The sequence below is a fragment of the Ailuropoda melanoleuca genome, chromosome 11, assembly GCF_002007445.2.
Source record: "Ailuropoda melanoleuca isolate Jingjing chromosome 11, ASM200744v2, whole genome shotgun sequence".
NCBI lineage: Eukaryota > Metazoa > Chordata > Mammalia > Carnivora > Ursidae > Ailuropoda > Ailuropoda melanoleuca.
Genome location: NC_048228.1, coordinates 12,302,213 through 12,325,261, shown reverse-complemented (window position 1 = coordinate 12,325,261; position 23,049 = coordinate 12,302,213). Strand labels below are relative to the sequence as shown.

At 57.3% G+C, this 23,049-nt stretch overlaps 2 protein-coding genes and 1 long non-coding RNA gene across 5 annotated transcripts in view; 1 reads left to right on the top strand and 2 right to left on the bottom strand.

Annotated features, from left to right (window-relative positions):
- Nucleotides 1-806, top strand: part of LOC117804365 — a 5,191-nt gene extending 4,385 nt beyond the window's left edge. The window contains exons 2-3 of the long non-coding RNA XR_004628716.1: nucleotides 13-86; nucleotides 431-806. This is a non-coding gene — a long non-coding RNA (uncharacterized LOC117804365). The remainder of the gene's footprint in view (nucleotides 1-12; nucleotides 87-430) is intronic.
- Nucleotides 1-4,366, bottom strand: part of PADI6 (peptidyl arginine deiminase 6) — a 26,341-nt gene extending 21,975 nt beyond the window's left edge. The window contains exons 1-3 of the mRNA XM_034671259.1: nucleotides 4,017-4,366; nucleotides 2,513-2,696; nucleotides 338-410 (exon numbers count right to left, since the gene is read on the bottom strand). Of these exons, the coding sequence (XP_034527150.1) occupies nucleotides 338-410; nucleotides 2,513-2,696; nucleotides 4,017-4,132 (373 nt within the window). The 5' untranslated portion in view covers nucleotides 4,133-4,366. The remainder of the gene's footprint in view (nucleotides 1-337; nucleotides 411-2,512; nucleotides 2,697-4,016) is intronic.
- Nucleotides 4,367-9,346: 4,980 nt separating this feature from the next.
- The window catches only part of LOC100471129 (protein-arginine deiminase type-4), a 43,083-nt gene continuing 29,380 nt past the window's right edge, over nucleotides 9,347-23,049 (bottom strand). For 2 of the 3 annotated variants that reach the window (XM_034671264.1, XM_034671265.1), the window contains exons 9-16: nucleotides 22,199-22,310; nucleotides 20,673-20,780; nucleotides 15,299-15,453; nucleotides 14,105-14,246; nucleotides 13,790-13,892; nucleotides 12,509-12,576; nucleotides 11,743-11,883; nucleotides 9,347-9,847 (exon numbers count right to left, since the gene is read on the bottom strand). In XM_034671264.1, coding sequence (XP_034527155.1) covers nucleotides 9,614-9,847; nucleotides 11,743-11,883; nucleotides 12,509-12,576; nucleotides 13,790-13,892; nucleotides 14,105-14,246; nucleotides 15,299-15,453; nucleotides 20,673-20,780; nucleotides 22,199-22,310 — 1,063 coding nt within the window. In that variant the 3' untranslated portion in view covers nucleotides 9,347-9,613. Of the gene's footprint in view, nucleotides 9,848-11,742; nucleotides 11,884-12,508; nucleotides 12,577-13,785; nucleotides 13,893-14,104; nucleotides 14,247-15,298; nucleotides 15,454-20,672; nucleotides 20,781-22,198; nucleotides 22,311-23,049 lie in introns of those variants that run through there. The other variant, XM_034671266.1, reaches the window with a different exon arrangement.

The window sequence follows — 23,049 nt, the reverse complement described above, 5'->3', positions numbered from 1 at the left end:
GGGGGGGGAGAGGTAGTGGCTTCCTACATCAGTAAGTTGCCGAAGGAAGGTTCTGAAGGAGAGGGGAAAGGACCTAACGTGAGAAGGTTAACTTTGCACTAGACACACCACCAGTTACAACAGAGGTGGCAGGATGCAGGGGGGCCGAGGGTCAGTAGGTAGGAAAACGGGAGCTCAGGGAAGCTCCCTGCCTGCTCTCGGGGGCTGAGGTCAGCAGTGAGTGAGGGCGCAGAGAAGGGACTGTGAATGGGCAGGACCCAGAAGGGAGATTACTGGGAGGGCCCCTCATCTCCTCCTGCAGCAGCAGCCCCCCCCTCCCGGGGTAGGGAGCACTCACTAACGCCAGTGAGGTGGAGCACAGCCGTGGCCACGGGGACGTCCTCGTCAGGCAGATAGTACGAGACCAAAACCTGTNACCTAACGTGAGAAGGTTAACTTTGCACTAGACACACCACCAGTTACAACAGAGGTGGCAGGATGCAGGGGGGCCGAGGGTCAGTAGGGAGGAAAACGGGAGCTCAGGGAAGCTCCCTGCCTGCTCTCGGGGGCTGAGGTCAGCAGTGAGTGAGGGCGCAGAGAAGGGACTGTGAATGGGCAGGACCCAGAAGGGAGATTACTGGGAGGGCCCCTCATCTCCTCCTGCAGCAGCAGCCCCCCCCTCCCGGGGTAGGGAGCACTCACTAACACCAGTGAGGTGGAGCACAGCCGTGGCCACGGGGACGTCCTCGTCAGGCAGATAGTACGAGACCAAAACCTGTGGAGATAGCACCCAGCACCCATGGCAGTGGGGGGGCGAGGGGGCAGGAACAGGACCTTGGACTACGTGCCCACGTCCGGCCATTGGACTTGCGGGTCTCACGTTACAGCTTCTGATGTCGGACTGTGAGCTGGATCCGCTGGGGTCTCCCACGTGGAGGCCTGACCACAACCCTCCTAGGTGGGCTCTACCCCAAGGGCAGAGAGATCAAGGCACTTGCCCTACATCATTCAACCAGAAAGGGGTGACACGAGATTTAAGATCCAGGCCGTCTGGCTCTAGAGGTCAAGAGACCACGCTACACGTCCTCCCCACTCTACCCCTGCGCTCATGGGATCCCACCTGTTGTCCCAGAGATGGGCAGTGGGGAAGCAGGGGGGCTCCCCATGGTTCCGCTGCTCACTCAAAAGCAAGGAGGACAGCGGGGGTGGGGCCTGGAATCGGAACACAGTCTTTCCTGGGTCCTGCACTGCATGGGCTTCCAGAGGCCTTTAGACATTAGACAAAGGCCTGCCCTTCAGCAGCTTGGCCTGGACCTCAAAGCCTTCATCACAAACCAGGAAACTAGCCAGCCGCTGGGGCCTTGCTCTCAGGCATGGGACCCCCCCCCCCCGCCTCTTCCTAAATGGAAACTTCTGTGCTCCAAGGTCCAGCATCTCCCTCGGGGGACCGCTCCCCACCGTGCTGGAGGCGGAGCCCCCAGGTAGAGAACACTTCTCCGGTCCTCTGGGCCCAGCCAGGATGCTCATAGCTGTGAGTCTTACCTGTGAGCTCTGCCGCTCTTCAGCGAGCTACCTGCCTCCCAGGGAGACGTCTGCCCTGGGCGAGGGCTACCCATCTGTCACTTGCCAATCACCAGCAGACCATTCCAGCAGGTTCTGCCGGCCCGGTGCCCTCGTCCTGAACAGGCCTCCGTGTTCTCCCCCCCACTTCACACTGGAGTCAGCTGGAGAGCGCTCTGGGCCACAGAAGCCGGGGGACCACCCCAGAGGCTGACTTGATTGGCAGGAGGTGTGGTCTGGGTGATGCGTGTGCGAGTCCCCAGTGGTTCCAATCACCCCGTATGAGCGATCAGCTGCCGCCCCAGAACCACCACCCACGCCAAACCCAGGAGCCGGCTTTACCCGGAGGTCGCCCTCCCACCACCACCGGTGCCCCATTAGGGAGACAGCTCGCCCGCGGGAAAGGACATGCCTTGGTCTCAAATCCTAGATCTGCCCCCTCTCTAGTGCCGTCATTCAGGTTGAGAGAGGCCATCCTGTGCCTCAGTTTCCGCGGATGGAAGATGTGGGTCAGGCCGCCCTCTTGAAACTTAACTCCAGAAACCCTGTACGCAGCATACGCACTTCCTACACGTCAGCGCCTCAGTGTCCTTACGATCTCCACATCCCAAGACCAGCCTTAGTCAAAAGGCCCATCTCAGTTCTGCTGCTAAAACCTTTGAGCCAGACTTGGAAAGCAGCTTGTTGGGAAGCTAGCCCGGAGTCGTGGTCAGGAGCACAGGGAGAAGACAGACGGCCTCGCGCTTGAATCCTGGCGCTGCTGCTCACCCCCTCCCCGCCTGCTTCTTTGTCTGTATCCTGGGGTCACGGAGCGCCCCCCTCACGATCTCGGTGCAAAGCACAGAGCATTGAACGTCAGGCAAAACATCTGCATGTTTCATGGACTCGGTGCCCCGGAAACACCAGCTTTCAGGTTGTGTCACCCCCTCCCCCAGCTAGGAGAGTCCCCCTCAGCCCCCATGCCTGGGCTTACCTTGTCACTGTCGATGGCGGAGCTGGGGGAGGTCATCTTCACCAGCACGTCTATGGGATGCGACAGAGGCCACCGGGTCGGGGCGGCCTCCTCCCTGCTCACTGCTGGGACCGTGTCGAGGATATCCACCAAGACCCCCGGAGAGCCACTGACGGTGAACGACTTGCACTTCTCCGGGGCACACCTGGTTGGCCCGACGAGGAGACAGACTTTAAGACACAAGAATCTCGCCTTCTGGCCCACGGGGCAGCTGGCTTGGTGGGGGATGGGCCCTGACCGGCGCTCTCCTGCGGTGTTGAGCCAGAGGCCAGCTGGTCCGGACAGTTTTGTGGTCCTCACGCAACTTCAGCCTGCTCCTGCCTTCTCGCTCTCCAAGCACCCCGTGTCGTCCCTCCTACGGAGGCTCCCGCTCTAGCCAGACCCTCCCCCCTGACTCTGAGCTCTTGCCCAGACCCCACCCTCCCACCGAGGCCCCAGAAGTTACCAAAGCTACATCTTATTTGTAAGCCCATGGAGGGAGGAGCTGTTTGTCTGAGCCAGAAGGGAGAAACAGGACCTGGGCCTCGGGAGGTCCATGCAGGGACCCTGGGGAAGATCCAGCCTCAGGAACAAGTCACCCCCCCCGACTAAGGCTCCAATTTACAGGAGCCCCCCCTCATCGAATCCTCATGGCCTCCTAGAGAGCCAGCCTCACCCCCACTTCACTGGTAAGAGGACAGTCTCAGCAAGGCACTTGCTTCTCTAAGGTCCCACAGCCCAGAGGCAGGATTTAGGTCAGACTCCTGCCGTGTCAGGGCTGGGTGGCCCATTAGAGACCCCAACCACACTCCTGGAGAGAAGGCAGGAGCCACAGATGCAGAGAAGGGAGCCGACCCCCGGGCCCCCCCATAGCCTAGAGGCAACCCCAGTATGGGAGTCAGATGCCAGCTTCCCTGCCCAGCCTCGCCCCCTCAGCTAGCCCCAGCAGAGCCCCCAGCTCCTCACCCATTGAGATCCAAGCACGTTTCCATGCCCAGCACACACAGGGCATGGACAGGGCTGTCCAGGGACAGGTGGACGAGGCTCTGGAAAGACATGACGCGGCCCTCCAAGCTGACTACCCCCAGACCTGCGCAACGCCCCTGACTCAGCACGGCAGCCTCAAATAACCCCAGGACTCACGTGCGTCCTCCCCAGTCCACCCCCTTGTTAAGGAGGCTTCAGCAGCTGCCCAGGTGTGACTGATTTTCTCCATTGAGACTTGCTGGCGTGGGGGTGGGGGCGGGGGTGGGGGAGGCGCGGAGGAGCAGGTGGGGTCCGAGCCCCCCGGTCACGAATCTATCACGTAGCTCGTTCCTGCAGATGTGGGCCATCTGAGGCTGGCTGCTCAGGCCTCTGGCCTTCAGCTGGGAGCAAGAGGGGCTCTGGGGAGCTGGTGCAGCGGCGGGGGAGGGGGGCGGCCAGGCAACCTGGCCGTGACCCTGTAGGACTGACTTGGCTGGAAGCTGCTGTAAGCAGCACATACCTGCAGGGGCCGTGTGGGGTGGGGGTCAGGATGGCAGCGTGGCAGCCTCGCCGGGCACGGAGCCAGGCCAAGCGCTGGACCAGCGGTTCTCCATGCGCGGTGGTTGCAAAACGCATCCGGAGGCTTGTTAACGTTATAGATTCCTGGGCCTGGCAGGTCTGGGGTGTGGTCCAGGAACCTGCGTCCCATCCTCAGGGGATTAGGGTGCTCCTTGTCCACTGTGGTGGCATCAGCTCCCAGAGAGGGCATGGCGAGTGTTGGTGGAGTGAATGAGCGGAGGAGCCCCCGCTGAGCCCAGTTCACCAGCTGCTTCCCATCGTCCCTGAGCTCACTGGGCAAAGAAATGAGAACGGCTCCAGCCCAAGGGACCCACCAGCTAACTTGAAAGCAGTGCTCATTTTATGTGAGGGTTTATGGTCATTCTTGAACAGATACCACATTCCCATGGTTCCCAGTTCAACAGGGGTTTGCAAAGCATTCCTCCTGCTCTCTCACCCACCCAGTTCCTTAAGGAGGCCATCAGTGGCGTTGGTTTCTTCGGTGTCTTTCCATAGACATGTAATGCACGACCAAGCAAACATGTATGCCTATCCTCCCCTCCTTCTTATTTTTCGGTTAGTGGCGTAGAGGCTGCGTAGTATCCGTATCTTGCTGTTTGCATTTCATAGTACAGCTTGGAGAGAAATTCTTCCCGGTAGCATGTGAAAAGCATCCTTATCCTTTTTCACGGCTGCACGAGGCTCCCAGCAGAGCAGCACCGTAATACGTAGACACGTTTGTTTTCGGTCTTTGGCCCTGACACCCACGTTGTGTTGGGTAACCAGTGCGTCATGGCACAGGGGACGTAAGTTGGGTCCTGAGTGAAGTCTGCTCGCGCAGCCAGGCTTGTTAAATTCGGGACTCAAAGTAGGACTATCCCTCCTTGGAAGCGTTAAGCCTGCAACATAACTGTCGGGGTGGCTTTACTTAGGGGGCCCTTGGAGACAGCGGGTCGGCCAGGAAGACCCGAAAAGCCCTTCTGGTTGGGCTGAAAGTGACAAATATTAAGCAGGCTGGAGACTCTCCACCCGTGTGTGCTCCCACCAGTACCCGCCACCGGCCTGCCCCACTGCTCACACACAAGCCGCCGGAGGTGGGCTGGAGGGAGGGGACGGTCAGACTGGGGAGGGCTTGCTGAGGACTGGGCTCTGGCTTCTGGAGCCAAACAGTCTGGGAGCTGTGTCCCCCCTGACCTCGGACAGCCCTGCCTTGTGCAGGGTTGTGAGTGCGGTGGGGGAGGAACGCTCTCAACCTGGAGGTTGGAGACCCCTCTGGGCGTGGAAGGGACTTGGAGAGATCTAGAGTGGGTCTTGCTCCCTCTCCAGTGGGTTTCCTGCTCACTACTGAATCCCCAGCATCCACAAAAGGGTCCTGCACATAGTAGGTGCTCAACACATTCTTGGGGTGCAAATGACTACATGACCTCCACACCCCTCAAAAAGATACCCCAGTGGGTTTCCATCAGGCTCTCCAACCAAACCAAGGGCTTTGCGACCATGAGGCAGGTTTACCTAGACTCCCACAGCTCCCTGCGTGCTTGCTCAGTATAGACAGTGCCCCTCGGCTCCTCGATAAGTTTCCTTCCTGCTATGAGCCACTCCCAGCTCTAGGCACCCTGGGGACAGCATCAAACAAGCCCTATCACGGGGCTTGGAATGGGAATGGCAAACTTGAGGGACACAGAATTTGCAGGTGTCTGGATAGATTTCATGTAACAGTCAAATCCCCACGCTCACGCCCCCACGATTTCTAGCACTGGCTGTCGATTGCCTTTTTCTCGAAGGACAGCACGAACAGAAAGGCAGTTCCTGGCCCCACCTTTGCCCTCGGAACTTTGTACACATCCCCGTGGGGTCTCCTGAGAAGTCCGAGGCTGCCATGACTGTCCCTGCCGCTCTTCCTGCCATGTGCTCCGAACCCAGCGTGCCTCCTGTAATTTTCTTTATCACGAAACACACAGCAGAGGTGTATCTGTCACACACACACAGCACAGCGCGTCATCAGACGGGTATCCGTATGCTTCGGGACGTTGGGAGCTGACTTCAATGCAGCTTAGAGGAGGGACGTGCTGCATCCTCGGGGCTCAGCCCTCCTTCTGCCCCACCCCCTCCCTCCGTGACTCCGTGGGACCTTAGAATCAGCTGGGCTCAGATCGCAGAAGACTTCATAGACCAAGTGTAGACCTGGGAGAAAAAGCCGCACGTAGTAACACGGGCCTTCAACTCGTCCCGTGGCACCCTTGAGTTTGCAACATTCAGTCCGACCGTGACAATGAGTGAACGCACAAATGAGAGCAGTGATGGCTTGACCTCCCTTACAAAGAGATTACAAAACTTTATTGCAGTGTCTCACAGCAGAAATGAGTTTGCAAGGCCAGGACTATCTTGGGATCTTTGGCGGGTGGGGGGGGGTTGCCCAGGGGCTCCAGGGCACAGCGGAAGGGAGCAAGCCACTGCCGGGAGGGTGGCCACACCCAGGGAGCCCACCTGTCCCCCAGAGCTCTTGCTATGCCACACTGCAGGGGACCAGAGCCTCTGGCCAGGAGCTTCCGAAGGCGGGGGATGGGCTCAGGGCACCATGTGCCACCACTTGAAGGAGAAGGGCTGCCGGCGCACATTGGTGCCGCAGTGCACCTCCCCGTGCCGCACGTGGTAGGCATAGAAGTCGTCGATGAAGGTGCAGTGGAGGCCCAGCGGCTCGAGCAGGGACCGCACCTTCTCCTCCAGGCAGCACTGGCCGTTGATGACGGGCCCGAAGGGCTTGGGGATGCCCAGGTGTTTGCCCAGCACCAGCATGTTCACCTGCAAAGCNTCCGGAGGCTTGTTAACGTTATAGATTCCTGGGCCTGGCAGGTCTGGGGTGTGGTCCAGGAACCTGCGTCCCATCCTCAGGGGATTAGGGTGCTCCTTGTCCACTGTGGTGGCATCAGCTCCCAGAGAGGGCATGGCGAGTGTTGGTGGAGTGAATGAGCGGAGGAGCCCCCGCTGAGCCCAGTTCACCAGCTGCTTCCCATCGTCCCTGAGCTCACTGGGCAAAGAAATGAGAACGGCTCCAGCCCAAGGGACCCACCAGCTAACTTGAAAGCAGTGCTCATTTTATGTGAGGGTTTATGGTCATTCTTGAACAGATACCACATTCCCATGGTTCCCAGTTCAACAGGGGTTTGCAAAGCATTCCTCCTGCTCTCTCACCCACCCAGTTCCTTAAGGAGGCCATCAGTGGCGTTGGTTTCTTCGGTGTCTTTCCATAGACATGTAATGCACGACCAAGCAAACATGTATGCCTATCCTCCCCTCCTTCTTATTTTTCGGTTAGTGGCGTAGAGGCTGCGTAGTATCCGTATCTTGCTGTTTGCATTTCATAGTACAGCTTGGAGAGAAATTCTCCCCGGTAGCATGTGAAAAGCATCCTTATCCTTTTTCACGGCTGCACGAGGCTCCCAGCAGAGCAGCACCGTAATACGTAGACACGTTTGTTTTCGGTCTTTGGCCCTGACACCCACGTTGTGTTGGGTAACCAGTGCGTCATGGCACAGGGGACGTAAGTTGGGTCCTGAGTGAAGTCTGCTCGCGCAGCCAGGCTTGTTAAATTCGGGACTCAAAGTAGGACTATCCCTCCTTGGAAGCGTTAAGCCTGCAACATAACTGTCGGGGTGGCTTTACTTAGGGGGCCCTTGGAGACAGCGGGTCGGCCAGGAAGACCCGAAAAGCCCTTCTGGTTGGGCTGAAAGTGACAAATANTTTGGCCCTGACACCCACGTTGTGTTGGGTAACCAGTGCGTCATGGCACAGGGGACGTAAGTTGGGTCCTGAGTGAAGTCTGCTCGCGCAGCCAGGCTTGTTAAATTCGGGACTCAAAGTAGGACTATCCCTCCTTGGAAGCGTTAAGCCTGCAACATAACTGTCGGGGTGGCTTTACTTAGGGGGCCCTTGGAGACAGCGGGTCGGCCAGGAAGACCCGAAAAGCCCTTCTGGTTGGGCTGAAAGTGACAAATATTAAGCAGGCTGGAGACTCTCCACCCGTGTGTGCTCCCACCAGTACCCGCCACCGGCCTGCCCCACTGCTCACACACAAGCCGCCGGAGGTGGGCTGGAGGGAGGGGACGGTCAGACTGGGGAGGGCTTGCTGAGGACTGGGCTCTGGCTTCTGGAGCCAAACAGTCTGGGAGCTGTGTCCCCCCTGACCTCGGACAGCCCTGCCTTGTGCAGGGTTGTGAGTGCGGTGGGGGAGGAACGCTCTCAACCTGGAGGTTGGAGACCCCTCTGGGCGTGGAAGGGACTTGGAGAGATCTAGAGTGGGTCTTGCTCCCTCTCCAGTGGGTTTCCTGCTCACTACTGAATCCCCAGCATCCACAAAAGGGTCCTGCACATAGTAGGTGCTCAACACATTCTTGGGGTGCAAATGACTACATGACCTCCACACCCCTCAAAAAGATACCCCAGTGGGTTTCCATCAGGCTCTCCAACCAAACCAAGGGCTTTGCGACCATGAGGCAGGTTTACCTAGACTCCCACAGCTCCCTGCGTGCTTGCTCAGTATAGACAGTGCCCCTCGGCTCCTCGATAAGTTTCCTTCCTGCTATGAGCCACTCCCAGCTCTAGGCACCCTGGGGACAGCATCAAACAAGCCCTATCACGGGGCTTGGAATGGGAATGGCAAACTTGAGGGACACAGAATTTGCAGGTGTCTGGATAGATTTCATGTAACAGTCAAATCCCCACGCTCACGCCCCCACGATTTCTAGCACTGGCTGTCGATTGCCTTTTTCTCGAAGGACAGCACGAACAGAAAGGCAGTTCCTGGCCCCACCTTTGCCCTCGGAACTTTGTACACATCCCCGTGGGGTCTCCTGAGAAGTCCGAGGCTGCCATGACTGTCCCTGCCGCTCTTCCTGCCATGTGCTCCGAACCCAGCGTGCCTCCTGTAATTTTCTTTATCACGAAACACACAGCAGAGGTGTATCTGTCACACACACACAGCACAGCGCGTCATCAGACGGGTATCCGTATGCTTCGGGACGTTGGGAGCTGACTTCAATGCAGCTTAGAGGAGGGACGTGCTGCATCCTCGGGGCTCAGCCCTCCTTCTGCCCCACCCCCTCCCTCCGTGACTCCGTGGGACCTTAGAATCAGCTGGGCTCAGATCGCAGAAGACTTCATAGACCAAGTGTAGACCTGGGAGAAAAAGCCGCACGTAGTAACACGGGCCTTCAACTCGTCCCGTGGCACCCTTGAGTTTGCAACATTCAGTCCGACCGTGACAATGAGTGAACGCACAAATGAGAGCAGTGATGGCTTGACCTCCCTTACAAAGAGATTACAAAACTTTATTGCAGTGTCTCACAGCAGAAATGAGTTTGCAAGGCCAGGACTATCTTGGGATCTTTGGCGGGTGGGGGGGGGTTGCCCAGGGGCTCCAGGGCACAGCGGAAGGGAGCAAGCCACTGCCGGGAGGGTGGCCACACCCAGGGAGCCCACCTGTCCCCCAGAGCTCTTGCTATGCCACACTGCAGGGGACCAGAGCCTCTGGCCAGGAGCTTCCGAAGGCGGGGGATGGGCTCAGGGCACCATGTGCCACCACTTGAAGGAGAAGGGCTGCCGGCGCACATTGGTGCCGCAGTGCACCTCCCCGTGCCGCACGTGGTAGGCATAGAAGTCGTCGATGAAGGTGCAGTGGAGGCCCAGCGGCTCGAGCAGGGACCGCACCTTCTCCTCCAGGCAGCACTGGCCGTTGATGACGGGCCCGAAGGGCTTGGGGATGCCCAGGTGTTTGCCCAGCACCAGCATGTTCACCTGCAAAGCAGCAGGGGCCCAGCTCAGGGCCAACGGCGCACAGCCAGCATCACCACCCGTGGGTCCCCTTTTCCTTCTGACCTTCCAAAAGAGCCCCACTTCACAGATGGGGAAACAGAGGCCCAGATGGGTAAAGTGGACTACCTCTGGCCACCCTGCTGGTCTGGGCCTTATACCCAAGTCTGCCAGACTCCAGGGCCCACGTTCCCAGCGCTACACTCTCCTCCCCCATCTGCCACCTTCTGGCAAACTCTCTATTACTCAAGGCCCAGCTCAAATGGCACCCCGTCTGCGAAGCTGCCTGTGAGACCCCAAACTCTGGCAGTTAGTGGTTTTCCTCTGTGCTCCTCCTACAGCTGCCAGCCCGGGGCCTGGCCCCTAGCAGGCTTGTAAATAGCCATTGAATGGATAAATGAATGAATATGTTTTTGGGAGCACTCCCCGTGTATTACCATTTATGTAAATGACCGTTTCCTCCCTTACACTGCGAAAGGAGGAAGGTTCTGGTGCTAGGCCAACGTGGGTTTGAATCCCAGGCCTGCTCCTCAATAGCTGTGTGACCTTAGGCAAGTCACTTCACCTCTCTGAGACTCATCAGCAAAACAAGCCCAAATGGGTTTCCGTTGCTGCGACGATTAGACGTCATGCTCATGGGACAGGTGCGGGGTCCGTCTCCAGGGCTCAGGAGTCAGGGAAGGGCCTCTCGTTCTCTGTCACGGCTCAGACAGCCCCTCCTGAGTGTCTTGCACCCTGAATTTCTCTCCTGTTCCACACCCACACCCCCACCTCCCACTGCGGGCTCCTGGGGTGAGTCACGGCTCATGCTCTGGCTCCTTCCAGAGCCTCCAGCAGCCAAGGCACAGAGTGGGGCCGATGACTTTGTTCGCGATGCCTCATCGCCTGGCCACCGGCCTCAGCCTTCTTTCCTGCCTGGGAAGCCTGGCTGGGCTAACGTGGAGAAACAAAACGCTTGGGGCCAAGGGATTTTGAGTCAATGTGTCCCCTTCTGCCTTGTTTTAACCACAGAACCTCTTCTTCTAAACAAAATCTTCTGCGGTACCTTGATGCCCCAAACAGAACAAATCCAAACCACTGGATTTGAGGCACGGGCTTGGAACCCCAGGGACCTGGGGAAACCAGTTTGACGTCCTCCGTGCCAGGGGCTCCCGGCTCCTCCCTGAACCTTCACCTCCAGCCCCAGCAGGAGGGGGGGCTGAGGGGACCCCAGTAGAACTGGGTGAAATTTCTGCCTGGCCCTCGGGCATCCTTTGGAGAAACAAAGTCAGGGCACAGGGATGGTAAAAATACAATAGATGACTTTGAGAGAGTGCTTGGGGGGCAGGGGGGAGGTCACAGTTAAAAATTCTTGACACAGGCAGGATCCCCCTCAAGTCCAGCCTTCCGAGGAGAGAACCCACCCAGCCCAGGCAGTGCTAGTCTCACGCGCCCAGAGAGGCCTTCCCGGACCGCCCAGTCTGCAATGGTGCCCCCACCTCTACCTTCCAAACACCCTGGGAGCCGGTGTTAGCTGCTTATTCCGCCCACCGCACACCCACTGTGCCCCCGCACCGGGAAGCCCGTGGGGGGCAGTGCCATGTGGTGAGGGCATGGGCTCTGCAGCCAGACCCCCGGCTTCAACCCCAGCTCCAAATCCCACGTTACCAGCTGCGCGTGCTTGCGCCAGAGACCTGACCTCTCTGTGCCCCATCTGTGGAGTGGGAGCGGTGAGAGACTTGGGCTCCCAGGGCGGTTGTGAGATGCCCAGAGCTGCCCCATGAGCTGCCCGCGGCCACGCGGACCCCGAGCAGACAGCCAAGCCCCCCGGATCCCGCCCAGGGTCCCTGACTTAAGGCCACTGGCAAAGGCGGGCTGACCCCGCAGACCACCATCCTTACCATGTTTGGAAAATAGGCTTCAGCCTTGAGGATCCCGCTGACCTCCTCCTGGAGCTTGAAGAGCTGGGGGATGTCGATGATGTCCCGCTCAGTCAGGCCCAGCTCCCGTTTCAGCACCTCCCGGTTCCAGTCGATGCAGCTCTGCAGGGAGTGGGGTGTGGGGGGCGGTGGGCATGGTGGGGCCAATCGGTTGGGGCTGGGGGGGTTGATGAGGGGGTGGAGGGCGGGAGTGGGGATGACGGGGCACAGCAGGCCTGCCACGAGGAGGGGGTGCAGACCACTGCAGGGGAGGGCAGTCTGGGGCTGAGGCCTGGCCAGGGGAAGGCCCGAGGACAGGGACAGGAAGGCAGGAATGGGCTCCTCCTTTTCCTCCCTCTTTCCCTCGCTCGGCTCTGCTCCGTCCCTCTGCCTCTGGCTTCTGCCTGTGTGTCCCTGTCTTTGCAGTCACTCTGTCTCTCCAGCACTTGGCCTCTTTCCTGCTGGTCCCTCTGTCTCTGAGAGCTTCACCTGTCGTGCTGTGGCCCCAGCTTTCCCGACTTCACTTCCTCTCTTTTCCATGCATCACTCGCGTGTGTTCCCACAATGGTGACAGATGTCTGTCTGTCTGTCCCACACACATTTACCCAAATCCCAAAGCCATTCGCCACCAAGCCGACACACAGCCGGTGGGAAGCTCTGCCTTGTGCCTTCAACGGAAGGGACGGCGGTGGGGTGGGTGGTTCAGTCTGCCCGGGCTGTGGTGTCTGCCGGGCACCCAGGCTAGTACCTCCACATAAGAATTATGTTCTCTCAGGTTCTTGTCTGACAGAATGTCCTTTATTTTCCGGTTTTTTTCTATCATGGAGAAAAAGAAAAAAAAATGCCGATGAATTCAGAGGTCGGTTTCCCTCTTCCCGGTAGGCGCAGCGGGGACTCTGTTTTCCCATCTAGAAAATGGGTGCAATTATAATTTCTAACACATAGGTTCGTTGTGAGCATGTGGGAGGCAAACGCCTTTGATAAAATATTTCATCAGCGGAAGTTCTCCTTAAGAGCGTTTCTCTCACTCCCTTAAATTACCTCCAAAGGGATCCCATCTACCAAGAGGCAAACAGAGGCCTGATCATTGCCTGATGCCACACAACATGCTGTAGATATTAGGTAAAAACTCTCAGCCTTGGAGACTTACCAACCTCTGCCCGGCCCATGTCTGCAGACTTGAAGATTTCCTTCTGTGCTTCAGGCAGACAGAACTTTCCTTCCTTCCTTCCTTCCTTCCTTCCTTCCTTCCTTCCTTCCTTCCTTCCTTTCCCTTTCTTCCTTCCTTCCTTTCCCTTTCTTCTTTCTTTCTTTCTTTCTTTCTTTCTTTCTTTCTTTCTTTCTTTCTTTCTTTCTTTCTTTCTTTCTTTTCTTCTTTCTCTTTCAGCATTTGAGCCAGACTGAACTTTCTTCAGGTCCTCAAGCACATTTTGCTTTCTCCTGCCTCTGCACCTTTGCATTCACTGTTCCGTGTCTGAGTTATCTCTCTTCCTCTCATCCCACTGCCCCATTGGGCAAACTCCTGCTCATTCCTCATGCTGCTGCTTGGTCTTTGCCTCCTCCAGGAGCCTCCCTTGGACTCCACCCAGAACTCCCAAAGCGCCTGTGCCGTCGTTGTTTACTTGACTCTTCCCCAGGCCTGTGAGCCCCGACAGTGACAGCGGGGAGCTACTCTGCCCTGTTCACACAGCACCCCCAGCCCTCCGCACAAGGCCTGGTGCACAGTACGTGTTCAGAATGCCTCCGTCTGGCCATAGGAGACTTAGTGAAGGCAGAGAAAGGACCCCGGATGGAAGACCAAGGCAGGGGGGCACCTGGGTGGCTCAGTCGTTAAACGTCTGCCTTCGGCTCAGGGCGTGATCCCGGCGTTCTGGGATCGAGACCCACATCAGGCTCCTCCACTGGGAGCCTGCTTCTTCCTCTCCCACTCCCCTGCTTGTGTTCCCTCTCTTGCAGGCTGTCTCTGTCAAATGAATAAATAAAATCTTTAAAAAAGAAAAAAAGGAAGACCAAGGCAGAGCCGACTTACTCTTGATGCCTTCAAATAGCACAGCCTCGCCGTGGCCCTCCTTTAGTTGCTCCTCAAACAATCTGTAGCAGGACCTGGGGCTGGCCAGCAGCAGCCTGAAGCCCTGGAGACAGAAACAGTGGGGTCAGAGGTCAGCTTTGCCCCTGGGGCTCGCAGAAGTGCAGGCGTGGACCCAGGCCACCTCCTCGTGCCCCCTCCTGGGGTTGGGGGAATGGTGGTCAGGCATATAAGGACAGGCACGTAAATGCAGAGCAATGTGTGGGAGCCCAGGGAGCAGGCACGTGGCTTCCTTCAGACAGCCCCCCCCGACTGCACCTTCTTGTGTGCAGGGACGAAGCTCAGGAACTCGTCCACGTGGCCCACGAACAGCCAGTCGGAGTAGAGCCTCACCGGGGCCTGCACCTGCTGGGCACTGAGGAAGTCCTGCACGGCCTGGTGCATCTCCTGGCTCTCAGCGCTGCCAACACAGGATGAATGCAGCATTATGGGGAGCCAGGGAAGCAGGGAGACCCCCGAGGGAATGGAGGCTTGGCAAAGGGGTCGAGGTTCTCCTTCAGCTAGGGAAGGGATTCAGAAGCCTGGATACCTGTATTCTATCCTCAAACATTGGAGGAATTTATGATTTGCCATTTCAGTTTTTTGGGGGGGAAACTGAGGCACCAAGTCAGTACAGCGAATAAGACCAGAGCTTAGCCTCAGAAAGCACTGCCCATTGACTCAGCCCAGATGCTGGTGCTGTGGGTAAACATGGGGCTTACCCATATTATCCACAGCGACGTGGAGAGCCGGTCCGACCTGAGTGGGTAATCCCTCGTTAGCAGTGTAGCCCTGGGGACATTCCTTCACCTCTATGGGCTTCAGTTTTCTCCTTGCCGTGGCTCCAAGGGCCTTCCTGATCTAGTCGTTTGGTCTCTCTCACTCAGTCTGTTCCAACCACTCTGGCCTTGAACACACCCAGTTCAGTCCTGCCACGGGGCCTTTACACATGCTCTTTCGTCTGCCAGGAACCCTCTACCCCAGACCTCCCCGCAGCCATGTCCTTACTGTCATCGGGCCTTCGCTCAAGAGCTGCCTTCTCAGCGAGGCCCTCCCTAGTCACCCTAACAGTTCCCACTCCTCTCTGCCCCTCTCCTTTTTGTTTTCTTCACTATTTGAAATTATCTTTTTTGCTTACCTTTGTGTCTCCCCCACTAGAATAGCAGCAAGGCCTTGTCTGTCATACTCACAGCTGCCGTCCTTCCCAGCACCTGCCTAGTGCCTGGCACACAGTAAGTGCTCAGTAAATATTCACGGACGGAGAGAGTGTAAGCGACAGAGCTGGAATTTGAGCCTGGGTCTACAGGGCTCCTAAGCTGTATTCCTCGCTCTGTACTTTGATTTCTCTCCAAGTCCCTACAGTTTGTCAAGGCTCTTGGGTTGGGTGGGAGCAAGTAGGGAAGGCTTCCATTGCGGCCTCTGCTTTTCCGTGGCTTCCCTGGGTCTCCCCCTCCGCACCCCTCCCCTCCTCACCTGGGGTAGCTGCTGCTCCCAATAAGGATTCTGCCCAGGGGGTATTTCTTCTTCCCCACCGTGACCGGGGGGCTCACTTCCAGGTTTCCAAAGGAGTCGAAGGTAGTCACCTCTCCTGTTTCGGGTCCTCGAGTCACGTAGCCAAAATCTGGACCCTGAGATGGGAGAGGCACAGGCCAAGCGTTAGAGAACGCGGCCCCTGCGTGGGGGCAGGGTGGGGCCAAGTCGCAGGCAGGATTCGGTCGTGGTCAGAGCTGGTGCAGAGCGGGCACAACATGCCGAAGGAGCGCCAACTCAGGCGGTAAGAAGGGGGGCTCAGCGGTAATAACGACTCTACCAAGTATCATTCTGCGGGCAGAGCCCCCTGGTGGAGGGATCTGAGCTGTCTCTCCTGCAAGCCCTCTAGGACCACACCGTGCATCCTGACTGGGCTGGAACCGGCTTCACCAAGTGGCTGTGATGTCCCCGCGTGGATCTTCATGGGAAGAAAGGGTAGGCGACACATCTCACCCCCTCTATGCGTTTCCTGTGGCTGCTGGAACACAGGAGTGGCTTAAAACAACATACATGTATTCTCTCTTGGGTCTGGAGGTCCGATGTCTGAAATCAGTCTCACGGGGCTGACATCAGGTTGAGGTGGCCCTGGTTCCCTCTGGAAGCTCTGAGTCTGTTTCCTGGCTCCTTCAGCTTCCAGAGGCTACAGTGGCTGGTGGCCTCTTCTGTCATCTTCAAGGTGCATCGCTATGTCCTGTGTTTCCATCATCACGTGCCTTCTCCCACTCCATCGTCCCTCTTCCAAGGAGCACCATGATGGTACAGAGCCCACCGGACAACCCAGGGGGCACCTCCCCATCTCAGGGTCCCTAACTTAATCACATCTGCCAAGTCCTTCTGCCACGAGAAAGCATCAGGTCCTGGGGATTAGCACAAGGCCGTGTGAGGGCCACCACTCTGTCTACTGCACTAGGCCTAGCTTTCTACCAAAGGGGGATCCTTCCTAATCCCTCTTCTCCCTTTCTCCCTAACACCCATGCCAGCCTGACTCCCATGCCCACCGTGCCCTGGAAACTTCACGACCACACAGCTGAGCCCAAATGGCAGTGTCCTCCAGCATCAGGGGGAATCAGCTGGTCACACCCATGTCCTCCGCACACTCCCTCTGCTTGGCCTTCCCGACGCTGCACGCTCTTGGGTCCTGACTCTCAGTCTCCCGTGCATGGGACAGGCTACCCCCAGCCTAGTCCCTAGTCTCTTATTCTCTGCAATTCTCTTCCTCCTGGTGCTGTCACCCAGCCTCACAGAACACGGGCCAGGTGCTGACAACCCCACGTATTTATCTCCTGTCTGCACTTCCCACCAACCCCAGACGGGCATCCAGCGCTTGCCTGACTTCCCACCCGGATGTCCAGCAAATACTACTCACACTTGCCCCAAATGGAGCGGCCGACCCCTCTTCCCTCATCCCCTGTCCCTCCCACAGTCCTCCCCAGCTCCAGGAATGACAACTGCTGCTCACCAATGTCAAAGCCTGCTGTCACTTTCAGCTTCCCCCTCTCTCATGGGGGCCAGGGAATCCCGTGGGCTCGGCCCTCAAAGCATGACCAGAAGTGGCCACGTCCCACGCCCAGCCCTGCTCCCCGGGTCTACACCCCCCTCGCCTCGCACTGGGTTACTGTGCTCGCCCCCACCTCCACACCTGCCTGCCCCCTCCGCTGCCTCCTCCCCATACCNCCTTTTATAACACCCGTTAGGTCATAACCCTTCTCTGTTTAAGACCCTGCCACAATCCCCCAGTTTCCCAGAGTTCAAACAAACAGCCTTCAGTGGCCCACAGGACCGCCCCCCCCAGTCCCCATCACCTCTCTGACGGTCTCTCCTTCCACCCTTCCTTCATCCCCGCCCCCCATCAAGACAGCTTTTATTGTATCTTTCAGATCTCACAAACACGTCTGAAAACTCACCCAGCATCTTGCTGTGTCTGTAGCTGGACAGCTTAGATCTTATCCGTCAGCCCGCCGAACCATTCCCTTTCCAGAAACATAGATACCGTCCCCAAATTTTCCGATATCCTTATTTTTAACTCTTGTGGCTTGTGAATCAAAACAGCTGAGTTTGATACAAGTTCAATGTTATTTCCTTCAAGAATTAACTCATCTTTCTGGGCTTGAGATACTGAACGAGCAGCACCTGGTCTCATCTGAACCCTGCGGATGTATTTTTCACCCAAGAAATTTCGGATTTAAACCACAGAACCATTCTCCTGAATAACGATGCTGATGGGGAAGTGAATGTACCCAGACCTCATCTTGCAACAGAAGCTCGGGGCAACGCCCTTGACCATGTTCTGTACACAACTACAGAGAGAACAGGTAAGGGCAACCAGTTATGTTCTAGTGCCCACCATTTGTCCACTTAGGGCCTCTTCTTCTTTCCAAGGAGACTGACTTCTATACTGATGAGATTGAAGTCCCCCCGCAGGTTCCGCTGGGGCCCTTCACAATAACAGTGCATCCCTTCAGAGTGACGTCAACATTTTCTGGAGCGACGATGGTCTGATCGCTGAGAATGGCCTTCCTTCTCAGCAGATGAGGCTCGGAGATCCCACCCTTCCTCTCACTCACTCCGCTCCACCCCTTCTGGCCTCCTTGCTCTTCACTGAACATGCAAGGCTTGCTGCTGCCTCAGGGCCTTTGCACTGGCTGTTTCTTCTCCCTAGAATACTCTTTACCCAGACATCCATACAGCCAGCTCTCTCACCTCTTTGGAGTTTTTGCTCCAGGTCAGCTTCTCAAAGAGGCCCTACCCTGACCATCATATTTAAAATTGCAAAATAATCCCCCCACTATTCCGGCACCTGGGAGCCACTTGATTCTGGGTTTTTTTGTCCTACGGCACTAGATTCCACTTTCCACCATACACTATCATTTCTTTATTCGCCGTACTTATTGTTTATTGTCTTTCTGGGCTAGAATGTCACCTCCCTGAGGACAGGATCCTTGGCATTGCTCACTGGTGTATTCCAAGTGCCTAGAACAAGGCTGGGCACAGAGAATGGGCTCAAAGAATATTTGATGAATGAATGATAAATTCATACAAGTCACTGCCTTGGCCGTTGCCATGAGAGGGGCTCAGTTCCGCAGGCTGCAGGCTTGGATTTCTGAAGGCAAATAGAAGGTGTGTCCTTGGCCGAAGTGGCCCCCCAGGAGTGGGAGGCGCAGGGGACGCTCCCACGTGCTGCCTGATACAGCTTTTGGCACAGACTTTAGACACGTGTCACCCTGTTGGCTTTCCTCTAGTCTTTCTGTTCATCGAAGACCCCGAGTGTGCAAATCCATTCTCGAAAACTGCTCATCTCCCATTTTAACAAACGGAGAGCAACACTTGGCTCAGCTCTTGCACTCACTTGTATCGAGCTGGCTTTAATAGCATTATTTTGTTTTACTTCTGTTTACCTTCACGGTTGCCTTCTATTTATGGTAAACGCCGCTGGTTTTCCACTTACAGGTGGTATAAAATTTACTGACATATTGTCTGATGGGGAGAATACCCACTGCGGTCAAGCTGTGTGCTAAGCGGCCCGTGAGCAGTGATGGACACCGCGGCCTCGGACCCTGCCCTCCTGGTGTTGATGGTCTAGCGGGAAACAGACAACAAAAGGGAAATAACAAGTCAGTGATTTATAACAAAGGACTCCGGAAGAAACCAGCGAGGTGCTGTAGCCGAGAATGCCAGGGGCCGATGCAAGGCGTCCTTCAGCGTCAGGGATGGTCTCACTGAAGAGAGCCCTGCAGCTGAGACCTGAAGGCTGGGACACAGTCAGCCGTGGGAAGTGGGAAGAGCATTGTAGGCAGAAGGAACAGCATATGCAAAGGCTATGAGGTGAGGAGCTCTTGGGCACATTTGAACCACAGGAAGAAGACCCGTGAGGTTTGGAGCTGGGTGAGGGACCGGGGAAGTGGCCCATGATGAGTTTGGAAAAGCCAATGGGGACGTCGTCTGGTGACAAGTTTGACTTTTAGCCCAATTCTCTTCCTGAGTGACGTGGGTCAGGAAACCGCAGCCGTGCTTGCCTAAGAACACATCGCAGCCCCTCGTCCGAGGCTGGGTGTGGGAGAGGTGAGGACACCTGTGCTGAGGGGTGTGTCTGCCTGGCAGGACTCCGGAGATTTGACTGGTGACGTCAGAGTATCTAGCCTGTGTCACACTTGAAATATGGAAGCAGGAGACAGGCCACTGAGCAGAGCAGGGCTGAGGACAGTGGGAGGGACCACGGTCCCAGTGGGCAGCTGGCTCATTTATCCCAGTGGTGGTCCTGAAACAGGATTAACCTGATTCCGGGCTGGACCCAACCGAAGCTCTTCCTCGGCACCACTCAGCGCAGGAGAGTGAGCAAGACTCGGACAAGTTGCTGAGTTGAACTCAGATTTCCTTTTAAAGCCTCCTACGTGGGCAGGGACACCTCCCCTTCCATGGGGTGCAGGGTGCTCCCCGGAAAGCCATTCATCGGAGCAAACCTTGCACCCCACACCCCACACTCTTTCCTCCGTGCTTCCTCGGCGCCTGGAGTCAGGGGCTCTCAGGGCCCGGGGTGCGCACCTGGCGGCATGCTGGGTACGGAGCTCATGGGGCCAGATCCGCCTGGTTCAGTGCCAGCTTCTCCTTTTTGCGTGACCTTGGAAAAGTGGCTGCCCCTCTCTGAGCCTCGGTTTCTTACTCTATAAAATGGGCCTACTGATAGCATCTAGATTAAAGTTTGCTGGACAGATTAAATGAGTCAGTGAATGTAAAGAATTTGGCATCGTGTCTGACACAGAATGCACGCTCGACAAATGTTACTATTCCTAACATCATCATTCCGCGCCGAGTTTACGCGGACCTGCCAGGCTGTTGCAGCCTGATTCACCAACAAGTCACCCCCACCCCCGCCCCCAAACACATGCAGAGTCACATCTGGGAAATGACCACTCTGAGCCCCAAAGCCACCCCATGTCCCAGATGGACCCGCCACAAAGGCCAGACCCCACCCAAAAGACAGAGCCTCCATCCAGATGTTTGGGAAGGTTGCAGTCCTGGTCCCACCCGCACCGTGCAGCAAGAACATCTTCAGTGGGACAAGGATGCCACAGCCTGACCTGACGTCCTTGGCAGGGCTATTTTGAGGACAAGCTGAGCTCATGGCTGGAAAGAGCTTTGGGAAATAGAGAGCCGGATCTCATCTCAGTAGTGACAAAAATACCACGGCCCACCTGCGCGATCGCGGACCCAGCAGGAAGTGCGCCTACTACGGAGCCCGGGGTGCTCAGCCACGGGTGGTGAGGAAGGAGGCCTTGGGGTGGGGGCTATCTCAGCAGCCGCAGGCCCCACCAGCACGTACCAGCATGCATTTGATGGGGAACTCCTTCAGGCCCCTGTTCCTCGGAGAGTCAAAGACCACAGGCAAGGTCTTGTGCGGCGCTTGGATGTAGCCGATCTCTATCTCGTCCTGTGCAGAGCGAGGGGAAGGAGGGCTGATGGGCGTGCTGCGCAGGTCGTGACACCCAGTGCAAGGAGGGGGGCGCGGACCCACTCGCTCTCCCCCTGTGGTCAAGGGCAGATTCCTGTGCAGTGTTCGACCCCAGAGAAGGGGCTCTGAGGAAGCCGAGCTTATTACCCTGTGTGCACAAATGGGGTCACCCCCACTCCTAGTGAGCGTAGGGGCCGGGTGCTGCAGGTGCCAGGGACCCGGTGAGTGAGCCTCAGGCCCTGTCCTCAGGGAGCTGGTCACCTAGCACCCAGTGTGAGGAGGTGATGGGCCAGGAAGGAGGGGCTCCTGACAGGGTTGGGATGGGCAAAGAAGGGGGGCAGGTCAGACCCACGCTCGCCCATGGGGCAAAAGTGGGGAGGGCTCAGAAATGCGCCTGGGGCGAATCCTACCTGTGCTCTGATAGATATGATGTCAGATGTGACCTCTCTTGGGCTGAACCCCCGAAAGGGCCACTCTTATAGGTCAAAGATGGGGCTACCAGCAATCTTATACCGTTCGGTCCCACTTAACACAGACAGGACTTCAAGAAAGAAGAGAGGGTGTTCTCTGTGGGTTTAGGAGAGGGACGAGAGGTTTTTGGAGGGGAAGCTTTGCAAGCAGGGATTGTACAAGCAGGACCTGGATGTGGGGGATGGGAACGGGAAGGACAGTGGAGAGAGGGAACAGCGTGAGCAGAGTCACGGAGGAGGTGGGAGCAAGGGGAACGGCATGGAAGGTCAAAGACCCCGACAAAGCAAGGGAGTGGCGAGGAGGTTTGGTTCAGTCTGCCAGCTGCCTGCAGCCACTGCCCCATGCCGGGTGCTGGGTGCTGAGCTGAGTAAGACTCAGTCTCTGCCCTCAGGGAGCTCGTGGCATGATGGGGGAGCCTGGTACCGAGACAGAATAGTGATACAGTGTGGCCAGCAGGCTGGCAAAAGGTAAGGGGCAGCCAGGTTGGGGGGGCGGGCTGGAGGCAGGCTGAGAGGGAGGAGATGGGAACCATGGAAAGTGCTGGAGCAGGAGTGAGGCCTGGTACGGTGGCTGAGCCCAGGAAGGCTGGCTTGGTGGGAGGGCCACTGGAGGGACCGGTTGAGCTCCAGCCCCTTGACCTTTGCGTCATTTCCAGAGGTCATCTGAGAGTTTTTAGGCAGGAGGTTGGATTTATCTTGGTGACCACGGCAGGCAGACAGTGGCTGGCCATAAATGTCGCTTTAATCACTTGCCTGAGCCCCCACGTGCCCAGACCCTCCGAGGCTCCTCGCTTCCTGTCCATCCGAAGAAGGGTGACCAGCAAGCCTCTAGGCCCAGCCCCAAGAGCCTCGGGTCCCCAGTGTCCCTTGGCCCTCAGGAAGATCCATGCTGTGTGTCTCACCCCCCCGCCCCACAGGGCCACATGCCTGCATCCACCGGTCATCCTTGCTCTGCTTCTGGGAGGGGATGGTCAACTTGCACTTGGCTTCCTTGGCCAGAGCGATCACTGACTTGAGGAAGTCCGCATTTTCAAGTACCCTAGAAAGAGCAGAAAGGAAGCTCCTTAGTGCTCTGGATTCAGTGGACAGCACTTGGCCAGGCTCTGAGGGGCAAGCTGGACCCCTGTAGAGTGCCTAGGGGGTGGGGCAGGAGCTCAGGCCTGGATGGAGAGGGGGAGGGGCACAGCGGCAGCTCAGGAGATGCCTGTGGCCTGGACGGAGAGGCCCGGCTCACCCTGTCTCCCTGCTCTCAGCAAACATTCAGTGAACTCCTGCCACCGTCCATGAGGGGACTAATGGGCTCCCCTTCCATCCGGGAGAAGCCACCATGAGGAGGTCAATGCTCAAGGTCATGCCATCTGGTGGGGGGGACAGCACTGGGATTTGAACCCAGGCCTTGCTAGCTTTCAGCCTCCATCCTAAACTCCAGGCAACCACTAGGTTAGCCCTCACCCCTTCTGCCTGGAAGCCACCGCAAGAGAAGAGCGGAGGGTCCCCCTGGGACCCTAGCATATGTAACAGGTGCTCTCAGATGGCCAGGCAGAGGCAAGGCTCCCCAGGGCAGCTTGTTAAAAGGAAGAAGGGTCCCCTCCCCAGACCCCAGACCCCACAGTTCTGAGGTTGGCCGGGAACAGGCATTTGAAACGGTTTCTGGTGCAGAAGGTCCACAGGCCGCCCACTGAGCCTGGCAGGCTGGCTCACGGACTGAGGGTTTTCATCTGCTATGTCTAGCGAGCGCTATGGGTCTTCGGGACAGAAAGCCGCCCTCCGCCTGCATT